General features: G+C 36.8%; 1 protein-coding gene across 1 annotated transcript in view; it reads right to left on the reverse strand.

Annotated features, from left to right (window-relative positions):
* Window positions 1-1496: 1496 nt before the first annotated feature.
* SR (serine racemase) overlaps window positions 1497-12451 on the reverse strand; it is an 86228-nt gene continuing 75273 nt past the window's right edge. The window contains exons 2-7 of the mRNA XM_089440330.1: window positions 3642-3838; window positions 3252-3338; window positions 2817-3047; window positions 2398-2471; window positions 2126-2312; window positions 1497-2039 (exon numbers count right to left, since the gene is read on the reverse strand). Of these exons, the coding sequence (XP_089296456.1) occupies window positions 1787-2039; window positions 2126-2312; window positions 2398-2471; window positions 2817-3047; window positions 3252-3338; window positions 3642-3838 (1029 nt within the window). The 3' untranslated portion in view covers window positions 1497-1786. The remainder of the gene's footprint in view (window positions 2040-2125; window positions 2313-2397; window positions 2472-2816; window positions 3048-3251; window positions 3339-3641; window positions 3839-12451) is intronic.

Here is a 12451-nt window from a genome sequence, read left to right on the forward strand (position 1 = left end):
GATTGTAATTTAGTCAAATGCTAAATCAATATATAGTAAGTTACAATGCTAATTTATAAGACCCTTTTGTTTGTGGGGCAAGTCACTGCCTCTACACAGCAATTCAACTACTTAGCTTATGGAGGTGTAAAAATTCAAGAAAAAAATCCAAATCTTTATCTTGTATTTAGATATTTCATAATCATTATATAATTTTTTTAAATAAAAATTGCTATGCAACAACTTAGAATCTCTCAAAATCCCATTAGAAAAAAATAATAATACATTGGAAAAAAATAATAATACATTGGTTTGAAGAGCCCATCATATACAATAGCACTGATTAAAAGCTCACCAATGCTGACTAGAATGTATTCAAATCTACCAATACTCTTTACATTTCTTTTCTTTTCTTTTCTTTTTTTAACTAAACAGACAATTGTTTAAAGCATCTCATAGTATACGTTACAAAAGAAGATTGAATTTTACTCCCATCTATTTAGACTTCACCCTTTGCGAAAACAATATGGCGTATAAAGACCAATGCAAATGGTTAAATTTCTAATTCTTTTGATAGACTTGAGATGGTGGATCTAAAGGCTCAAATGTAACTCCTCACTTCACGCAACGATGACCACTTCATAACATGGGAGGTATGCACTTGCCATAGTGTGTACAAGTCCAGTTGTGGCAAACTAAGGCAAGCTCCAAATTGCATAAACCAAGAACAGACACATGATAAACTGCGTTCATTTCCTAACTGCATTTACTTCTATTTTTTAGCATCAAGGAGTTGTCATCAATTACATTTGTTTTATCTTTCTTAAAGAGTACACCTCAAAGGAATTTAAAGAAATTATTAGAGATATTTCTTTATCAGAACAAAAATTAGGGCCACTTTTGCAATCTCCCGGCAATGGCTATCAGATATTTTCGATTTGAGGGAACTAGTATAGTAATCTATGAAACATTTATAGCAAATATAAAAAGCGTAGATATCACTCGTTTAATTTGATTCATCTAGATAGAATTGCTAGAAAAAGTAGAAGTCAAAGCAACAAATAGCAAAATGGAGTTGTAGAAATGGCCCTTAGTTGACTTCCAATAAGAGTAAAGTAGCCATTAGTCAATTTTAGTTTAACTAATTTGATCACAAACTTTGTTAATAGAAAACAATGGAAACCTCAAAAATAATGGACCAAAGGTGCTTGAACTTGTTTTCACGAGGAAGCAAATGGCCTTTAGTCATTCGCATTACCCTTTGGCTGTCCTTTTTGTTGTTACGGGTACTGGCATCCTAGCGTGACTTGACCTATACAGATCTGTTTGAAATTCAAAGAGTATGACCAGTTCATCTAGTTTTCAAAAGGAAAAATGAGTCAAAAGGAACCACAAACCATAGATTTAGGTCCCGATGACATGACATTTGTTGTATTACTAAATGGATGATCGCAAGTTATTGGAACAAGTTATACAGCTAAGATGTTCGTAAGGGAAAGCTATCTCAGAGCTGCCAATTCATCGAAAAACAGTAATAATGATTTTATTTATTTTTGTAAATTCAATTCAGTGGACTTAGACTGGTGCTATTGTATGCTGGATCTAACACTTCATCTAGTTAAGGAGACTAAAATTCATGAAAGCGTCTGTGAGAATCCTTCCTGGACATTTGTATCCTGTCTTCTATCTGTAATATTGGCTTAAAATACCAATAAATAGGTTGTGATTCATGCACAAACGTTTGCAAGGTATAATATTCTCTTGTTCTGCATTTTTAAACTGCAAAACAAACTAGAGATAATGAACTTTAATGTGCTTTTTGAAATGATTCCCACAGGACGGAAAGATCAACATTACCCCCAGAAAGCACAATTCCTATATTTTGACAATGTGACCATCTCAAATTATCTTGGAACTGATGAGAGAGTATAGCAGCTAATCCAATGGCTCCACTGGGCTCTACCGCCAGCTTTAGAATTTCATAGCACATCTTCATGGCTTCTATAATCTCTTCCTCCTCAACAACAATAATTTCATCTACCAAATCTCGTACAATGGGCCTACAACAACACATCTTCTTCACAATATATACATATGATAATCAACTGAATATTCTAGACCAATCAACTTGAAAATTTATATTTACCATGTCAGGTCTCCAAGATGAGCCTTTAGTCCATCTGCAATAGTCTTAGTTTCAGTGAGAGTCACAATATGTCCTGCTGCTTTTGACCGTGCAGCATCATCTGCACCTTTTGGTTCAGCCGCAAATATGAGAATATTATGCTTTAGTGCTTTTGCTGCAAGTGCTACACCTGAGATCAATCCACCCCCTGCAATGGAAGAACTAAATTTGACCTCTGTTTCACTGGTTATGAAAATAGAAGTTATCTTTCATAAATTGCAATAGGGACTAACCACTTATTGGAACAACAATTGCATCAAGCTGCGGTACTTGCTCCAAGAGCTCCAGAGAAATTGTACCTTGCCCACTGCAGAGATAAAATTGCATTGATTACTCAGATAATTTTCATAAAACTTGAGATTTATTAACACATCAATAAGTATCACATGGGTTAAGCCTTGCTTAATAGTTCCTGCACCTAAGTTACATTGACTACTGATGTATCCTTTGTCAAATATCTTCGAACTATAGTAAAATGGTTTGGATTCAATTTAAAAGCAAACTCTAGAAGCAATTGATTATTAAACCCCACATTTGAGGCCAAGACGGATATCTTCTCAAGATGGCTCCATCTAAGAATAAACAGGGAAAAAAAGGAGAGAAAATGTGTCAAAAATTCAGCCCAATAAAATATCAATAGTTGGCTATTTACCTTATGGTACGGCCATCATTAAATGGGTGAATCAATACTGCACCAGTTTCTTCCTGTACTTTAGCAGATACACTCTCTCTTGACTGCATTGTCGGTTCACACCAAATGACCTGTCCACCATATCGTTTAACATTTTCTACTTTACAAATTGGAGCATTTTGGGGGATTACAATATATGCTGGAATGCCACGCAGTTTTGCAGCCAAAGCCAATGCTGCTGCATGATTACCACTTGTTACAACAATAACAACAAAGTGAGATCTCCAAATACCTTGAAAACAATTGCTCAGACCAAATAGATATTTTTTAAGTTTTTCAATTCTTACATTTTTCTTTGTTTACGAGGACGAGAAAATAAAAATAAACTCAGAAGCCTTGTTTTCTTCTGAGTATTTATCTGCACACACAAGTTCCCATGATGACATAAAAAGGTACCTGCTGTGAGTCACAACCCCCTTGTCTGCCAAATCCACTGGAAGAGAAAACACAGAATTGCAAGCACCTCTAAATTTAAAGGCTCCACTGTAGGCAACCAAAATTATATTGTCATGAGTTTGAACCTACACTGTAGCCATATAAAAAATATCATGGCTGATATAGAGCTGAAGAGGCAATGAATTAGACACTAATATAGATTCTTTAATTTAAAGTAAAAAATTGGAAAGCATGAAAAATTAGGACGAAGAGATCGACAGAGAGTGTAAGCTAAATTATTAATATCTTTGTAAATTCTCAGAAGTAGCAGCTCCTTGTTGTCTACAGGTAAAGCAAGACATCAAGAACATGCTTGTGTTAATAATATTTGTAATTCACTCATCCTCGTACCCCTTTTGGAAGATTTCACACTTGAAGAAAAGAGTCCTTCCAGCAATAATGTTCAAAGATGATGAAGAAAGAACTGGTGTTTTATCTATATATGGTCCAATACGATCTCTAGCTTCTTGTATTGATGAAATATCTGCAGCATAATTTGTCTGCTGTTTGGAACTTTCCAATTCTGTGGCAAACTCTGCTGCTTCCATCTACACTCAAACAAAACAAGGTCACAATTACTCCATAAACAAAATAATATAAGAGCTCACAATTTAAAAAGAATCCCATGCATGATTACTATAACTTTTTAATAGAAAATCCCAAAAGCAGCAAGAGGAATAGATGGAAATAATAGGATTCATACATACAAATATTATGTTAGTAAACAATTTTAGTGCTGATGGAAACTTAGAAAACTCAAATCCACGCATACAGGGCATCTACCATGTTATATCAAATGGATCACCATGCAGCACTAAAAATGTACACGTAACTCATATCTAACTTTGTTCTGACATATCTAACTTGGTTCTGAATGTTCCTGAAGCATGAAATTAGTTCTCATCTTTTGATTCAATAAACTAGTTCTACCTCTAAGTCTAGCAAATAGCTATGTACCGTAGAAAACTAAAATTTTAATTGATGCATCTAGAGAACTCTTGAGCATCTTTCTTTTAAATAGTCTACGTTGATCCAAATATCCAAATTTTGTGGCAGATGCATGCAATTATATGCAATCGTACATATATGATAGGCAACCCCTAATGAAGGGAAGATGTGATGTGAGTGAACAGCAAAAGCAAGGATAAATATAAGAGAAGAACAAGAGAGCAAGTATTTTGGATGGTACATGCACTGTACACTTTCTTTGTATCTTACAAGAGTACATATTTACAGTACCATGTTGTGCCATAATTGGACACTGAGGATAAAAATTATCATTAAGTGTAAAAATAATCTTGAAGATAAGCTTTGAAGATGAAGCTCACCTCCATCTCCCTAAATAAACTTAGTTTCCTAATATAAATTCCTCACGAGGGTACTAAAAATACATAAGGGCCATGTTCACAAATTGCTTAATAATAACAAAATAATTATAAGATAATCTTAGGTTAAACAACCTAAAAGTGACTGTCTCATCATTTCATTCCAATTTAGAGGAAATCGTCCCAATTTTAAAAGTGACTGACTCATCATTTTCTTCCTATTTAGAGGAAAATCATCTCAATTTTAAAAGTGACTGTCTCATCATTTCCTCCCTATTTAGGGGCAACCATCCTAATTTTTATTGTTAAAGGGTATGCCTTCTCCAACAGTATTTGGTTTTGTGTAGTTCAAGTATTGGTGTGCAGCAATGCCTTTCTTGATAATGGGTCATAAAACATTCCAACTTCCAAGAATGGAGTGCATGAACCAGAGGTGGAAGTCCTTGTCCTACTTATGATGTTAGAAATGGGAAACGACTGGATGTCCTTCCTGCTGAAGAATGAAACCTAAGTACTTTGTTGTATATCCAAAAAGGTAAGTACTTGTGTGGAACAAATAGCTTCCTTGATCATTGTTTGAGGCAGAACTTGTCCAGTGGACTATGCAACTGTAGAAAGAGTGTATTTTGTATGCTGCAAATTGACCTACTTGTTAGCCAATGTACCTAGCAGAAAAGAGTTGACTAAATCCTTGACCCAACGAAGGTGAGGTGGAAAAGGTTGCACTGAAGCAGGGAAGCTCTAAGTTGGTAGTGGGGGTTGTGTAATTTTGAGGTGGCTGTTGTTGTATTTGAGGCTGTAATAGTAATTCTGGTGAAGGCATTGTGGTGGAAGTTATTGCTAAGCCAAAGCTATTTGACAATATTCATGTTGTTGCTGAGACATTCATTGGACGTGTTACGGTATGAATTGTTGTTGTTGTCGCATTAATTTTCAGAACATATTTTCCATATCATGTATTAATGTGGCTTGGAACTCTTGTGGTCGTTGATCTCGTTGGTTCATTATATCATGTGTGTGTTACATTAACGTGGCCCAGAGGCCTTGTTGCTGTTGACCTTGTTCATGAAATTCTCACGCTAAAAGTTGGATGAGACTTCAAGATCCTTGGTGAATTTTTGGGGATTCAACTTCAAGGCGAATTCATTTAAGGAATGAATAGAAAATATAAAAAAATTGACAAAACAACACACAAAAGAAATTTAAAAAAAGAAGAAAAAAATGTATGTATTCATTCTAAACAAGAGTGATGGAAGTGGAGGACAAATGAGGAGGTCTCAAGAGAGGTGATAGGGTTTTCAGAAGCTGAGAGAGGTGCATTTAGTCCTCTAGATCAGCGAGACTTCTCGCTCTAGGTGATTGATTGGGAGAAGGCATGAAGGAGTTGGGGAAGAAAGTATTGACTGGGTACTCCAATGGTCCAAAGCCACACATTTCAAAAATTGTGGATTGGGTCAATTCTTCATGGGCCTCAGTTGCTAGTGTAAAGGTATACCTTACTCCATTAGAGTGGAGCTTTTTACTTATTTGTTTGAAAATTAGGTGGAGAAGGAAGTTATTTTGGGTCTGCAAGACTTGTTCTATAGACCTGAAATGATTATTTTGACTCACCAAGGGTTGTGAAGGACAAGCTCCTTACTTGAACTCGCTACCAAGGTTACCTCAACACTTCTAATTCAAAATATTTTGAGCATGGTGAGGGACATGCTAGGATCTTTTCGAAGAGCAGCTACTTATGCCCTAGATCAGATGGTACCTCTTATATTTAGATTCTAGCTTCCATTTCTTGTTTGATAAATAAGGTATATCCACATAGATCAAACATATTAAGGCACTCACACAAACAGATCAAAGATCAGTACACCAATGCATTTCGTGGTTAAAACTTGTTGAAATTATGATGTTCTATGTCGTTACAATCATTTAAATCCAGAAATTATTTATGCCGCAATATAAGTTAAGTAATTGCAGATAGAACATAAACCATATGCACAATGGAAGACAGTGAAGAATTCTACGAGACACAGAGAAGTTAGGTCAATGACCAGAGCAAAACCCACAAAGGGAAAACCCAACCAGATTCTTCTTCCATTAGAAAACAATTGTTCAACAGAGATATAAAGTACAATGAGAGAATGAAGTTCACCCAAATCTGAAAAAGATCTCTGATGGCAGTAGTTGATGAACACTGAATCACTTTGGCTCTCCAAGATCTGCTATTGCTCTTCAAGACTCTATCTCTCACACACACAATCTTCCTCCAAACTCTCCAACTCTCTCTTTCTCAAGTTCGAATTCTCCTTTCACAAGCACAAATGTATCAAGTGAGGATGAGAGGCACAAATATATAAGAAGAGCAAGGAGGTCGGATTCATGAGGAAGTAACTCCTATGCTTTGAGGAGTTACATATGCCAAAATAGGAGTGTAACTTGTGGCATAAAGGAGAGGAGTGTAACTTATGCATTTAGGAGAGAAGTGTAACTTATGCATTAAAGAGGTGTAAGAGGAATCTTTTTATGATGGGTCATTAAAGTGTGTAAGAGAGTGTAAAAGGTGCGTAAGAGCATTAAAGAGAGAGAGGAATTAATCCATTATGAGAGAGACAGTAGCATATGCATTAATTAAGGGGAGTTACATATGACATGATTGAATCTCGTGGTTGAGAGACTTGAATTTCTTTTTAATGTTAATATAATATTATCATAAAGAGGATAATAGTAATAATAATAATAACATTGATGATTAAGTTAAAAATTAAACAATTGAGATTGATTAAGGACAAGTTAAGTGATTTTCCATCATATAGATATGACTACGAATTGATGGAAGGTGATTTACTATCTTTGGAAAGCCATGGTTGCAAAGATAGACATGACTTTCTAGAATTAGAAAGTCACTTTAGAGAGGTCAGAAATGAAATTTTATTCAAGGAAATCATCCCATAGTTGCCAATTTTCAACACTCCCTCTCAACTAGGGAGGAATTTTTTTCTGATACAAGGATCTCTGCTATCTTTGCTTTGGAACAATGATGTTACAATCTAATGAAGAAGAATCATCATAGAGGAGATACATCCATCACCCTATACACACTTGGGGGGATCCACTTGTCAACACATGACAAGGATCTCGCACATCCAAGGCTCATCACTACTTGGGGGGATCCACTTGACAAGGATCTCGCACATCCAAGGCTCATCACAACTTGGGGGGTTCACTTGTCAACACATGACAAGGATCTCGCACATCCAAGGCTCATCACAACTTGGGGTGATCCACTTGTCAACACATGACAAGGATCTCGCACATCCAAGGCTTATCACTATTGGGGGGGATCCACTTGTCAACACATGACAAGGATCTCGCTCATCCAAGGCTCATCACAACTTGGGGGGATCCACTTGTCAACACATGACAAGGATCTCGCACATCCAAGGCTTATCATCCATGACCACCCTCTCTAGGAAGGGTCACATTTGTCAGTCCAAGTTGCTCTCTGAAAACCAAGAACTTTCCTTTCAGCAAAGGCTTGGTAAGAATGTTATCTGGTCATCAGTCGTTATATGATGAAGTCTTATTGCTCCTCTTTGCACCATATCCCAGATATAGTGATATTTAATCTCGATGTCTTTGGACTTGTCATGGAACATGAGATTTCAGCAAGTCGAATCGCACTCTTATTGCCACAGTAAATAATTGTAGTATCCAATACTTGCTCAAACAACTCTCCAAAGAGCTTCCTTAGCCATATTGCCTCACAGCTAGCCATGCTAGCAGCGATGAATTATGCTTCAGCTGTGCTAAGGGCAACAGACTTTTGCTTTCTACTCATCTGAGATATCATGGCAGACCCTAAGCTGAAGTAGCACCCTAATGTGCTCTTTTTGTCAGTAGAGTTACCAGCCCAATCAGCATCAGAGTATCCATGTAGCCTTACATCTTCAGCAGTATATCTCAATCCAAGATTGATTGTCCCATGCAGGTACCTCAACACATGTTTTGCAGCAACCCAGTGTGCATGAGCAGGCTTAATCATGTATCGACTCAAAATATTGACTACAAAGCATATATCTGGTCTAGCGTTCACTAAGAACATCAGTGCCCCAATCAGTTGACAGTACTCAAAAGGATTAGCCAAATCAGGCCTTGCAGCTTTACCACAAAGCTTCTTGAAATTCATTTACATTGGAGTATTCAAGGACTTACACTCAGTCATGACAAACCTTCTAATAGTTTGACAACATATTTCCCTTGAGAAAGGAAAATCTCACCAGACTTTTGTCATACCTCCAAGCCTAGAAAGTAGTGCATCAAACCAAGATCTTACATTTCAAATTCAGAGGCTAACTCCCTCTTACACTAGAAATAAATCATCAACATACAATACCTAAATCAAAGGCATACCTTGGACTGTCTTAAAGTAAAGATTTGGATCTGCATTGCTTCTGGTAAAATGAAGCTTCATCAAGAAGTTATCTATGCGAGCCTACCAAGCTCTTGGAGCTTGCTTCAAACCATAGCGGGCTTTCTTCAGCCTACACACATGAGTTTTTGGATCATGTACTTCAAAGCCTTGTGGTTGCTCCACAAATACTTCTTCTTTAAGGAAGCCATACAAAAAGCAGTCTTCACATCCATTTGGTGAAGAGACCATCCTTGGCTAGCAGCTAGAGCTACAATAGATCGGATAGTGGTGTAAAAGGCAACAGGTGCAAAAAATTTCATCAGTCTATTCCCTTTTTTTGAGAGAAACCTCTAGCCACAAATCTAGCTTTATATTAATCAATATTGTCATCTACACCATGTTTAATTTTATACAACCATTTAGAAGATACAACAAATTTACCTTGGGGTCTTGGAACCACTTCCCATACATCATTATGAATGATGGATTCATATTCTTTAGCCATTACATCTTTCCACACTTGGGCCTTTACAGCTTCTTCAAAAGTGCACAGTTCAGCTTGAATAATGTTGCTCATGGCTACAACATATCCTTGGAACCGGCAAGGTTTCTTGCTTTCTCTGAAAGTTCCTCTGGGGGCAACATGTTTATCAACATCTTGAAGAGTGTCACGAAGCCATAAAGGTCTCCTTTTAGAAGGAGGATCACATGGAGGAGGATCCAAAGGATCCATGGGCTCCATGGGTTCATCAGCAAGATTAGTTTTAGCTTCAGGATCTTCTTGTATTTCAAATACATCATCTTGACTATCAACATTAGCAGGAGGAAGAGGAGTGTCTCTTGCTTTTCCAAGAGCTGCATCTTCATCAAATGTTACATCCCTGCTAAATTCTATATTTCTTTGACCAGGTACATATATTCTGTAAGCTTTAGAATTCTCACAATAACCAACAAACGTAGCTTTCTTACTTGAAGTTTCCGACTTGTTCCCTTTCTCTTTTGGGACATGGAAATAAACAAGACAGTGAAAGATCCTCAGGTGCCCAACTTCGAGCTTCTCGCCAGTGAATATTTCTTCAGGAGTCTTGTTGTTTAGGGCACGGTGAGGAGATCTATTTTAGACGCAGACAATTGTGTTCACAGCTTGTCCCCCATAGAAACTTTGGTAATTTCTAATCATGCAACATAGCTTTGACTGCTTCCATGATAGTTCTATTCTTTCTCTCAACCACACCATTTTGTTCTAGGTTATATGGTACACTGATCACTTTTCTGATTCCAGCTTCTTTGCAAAATTCAATGAAATCACTGAAAGTGAACTCTCCTCCATTGTCAGATCTGAAAATTTTTGTTTGCTTTCCAATTTGTTTTTTTACTAGAGCTTTGTAATCTTTAAACATGTTAAAAGCTTGACTTTTATTTTTCAGAAAATAAATGCATGTTTTGCAAGAAAATTCATCCACAAAGATAATATAATACAAATAACCACTAAGAGAAGTTACAGGAATTGGTCCACATAAATCGAAATGTACAAGATGCAATACCTGATTGGTTCTACTTTTTCTTGAAGGGAATGGTCCCTTCACTTGTGCATCCTTGGCAAACACCATCATGATCATATCTAATTTCCAGCATTCCGAAAACCACCTTTCTCACATGAGATAATGCTTTGTAGTGTAAGTGAGCGAACCTTTGGTGCCAAAGTTCACTTTGATGATTGATGTCATGGATTAGTGCATGAATAGGTCTTCCATTGATTTTGTATAGACCTTCACATCTAGATCCCAGAGTGAGGGCATCTCTCATGTTGGATCTCGATGGCCAAGTGAGAACTTTACCATTTATCAAAGCAACTTTCATTCCTTTATCTTCTAAAGCTAATATGGATATAAGATTTTTCTTTAAACCAAGTACATATAAAACTTCTTGAAGAGTCAAAGTTTTACCTTGATCCAGATGGAAAGAAACATAATCGATCCCTTTATGGGATATGTAGAGTTATCTCCAAGAATGATCTTCAAATTTGTTTCCCTCTCAACCAGATTAGAGAGTACTTCTTTGTAACCAGTAAAGTGCCTTGAAGCACCACTATCAACAACCAGCGATCACAAGAATCTGTAGGAGATGAACAAGAAAGAGCAGAATCAAGAAAGTACTATGATTGAGTCTCAACTTCATTATTATCATACCTTTGGTTCCTTGACGAACGATAGTTTCCTCTACGAGCAGAAGGAGCTTCTCTTCCTCTTCTGTAATCAGATTTGTTGGAATGATTGTTGAAGTGGAATTTTGATGCTCTTTTGTTTTTTGCACAGTGACAAACATAATGGCCATGCTTGCGACAATTGTAGCATTGGACTTTTGATAAGTCTTCGCTCCATTGAGAGGAGTTGTTGGGAGCATACTTTCTCAAATAATGCATTCCTCTTTTTTCCTTGTACATCAAAAGCAGTAGGTTCTCCCTCCTCATGCTTGGGAATTCTTCCTCTAGAAATCATTTTTGCTTCTTGATTGCACTTTCCCAGGGGCTCATTAAATATAAGAAACTTGCCATTATTACTAATGGTAGTACTAAAATTTTCCCAAAAAGAAGGAAGACCTCCAAGCATAATCAGTGCCAGTTCTTTATTGGAACAACTTCACCAGAAGTTGACAGCGGATCTTTGATTTTTAATATCCTCATGAAGTATGCTTGAATGGATTCTCCTTTGTTCATCTTAACATCCTTGAGCTGATTCTTCAAAGCAAGAAATTGACTCAAGTTGTTCACTTGATACATTCCAATCAACTTGTCATACATTTCTTTGTCTTTCTTCAAATTGGAGACATGAGTGATGAGGTGGTCTCCAAGAGAGTCAAGGATAATCTTTTTAGCCTTGACTTTTCCTTTCTTGTATCTGGCTTTGATAACAACATTGGAATTTTCAGTTGGTTCTACTACATGCTCTAGAACATCATGTTCCTCAACGGTAATATCCAATCTGGCCTTCCAAGGGAAGAAGTTTGAAGCATCAACCAGTTTCTCTTCATTCTTAAAGTAGGAGGAAGACATCTTGATCTGCTCAAAATTTCAGCAGCAAATAGAAAGGGACAGCAAGAGATATTTCAGTTGTAAATGAGATATTTCAACAGGAAAAGAGAAGAGAAACTTCAGCAAAAAATGAGCAACAAGTAGATGGAACAATAAGAGATATTTCAGCAGAAAGAGAGTTGCAAATGGAGCGGACAACAAGATATATTTCAGCAAAAAGAGAGCTGCAAATGGAGCGGACAACAAGATATATTTCAGCAAAAAGAGCGCTGCAAATGGAGTAGACAGCAAGATATATTCCAACAAAAAGAGAGTTGAAAATAGTGTTGACAGCAAGAGATATTCCAGTGGAAAGAGAGTTGGAAATGGAGCTTGTCTTCACCAACGCTATGATACCATG

Source organism: Pinus tabuliformis, chromosome 9 (genome assembly GCF_031772625.1).
Source record: "Pinus tabuliformis cultivar Carrire ecotype Pingquan chromosome 9, CPIR1, whole genome shotgun sequence".
Taxonomy (NCBI): Eukaryota; Viridiplantae; Streptophyta; class Pinopsida; order Pinales; family Pinaceae; genus Pinus; species Pinus tabuliformis.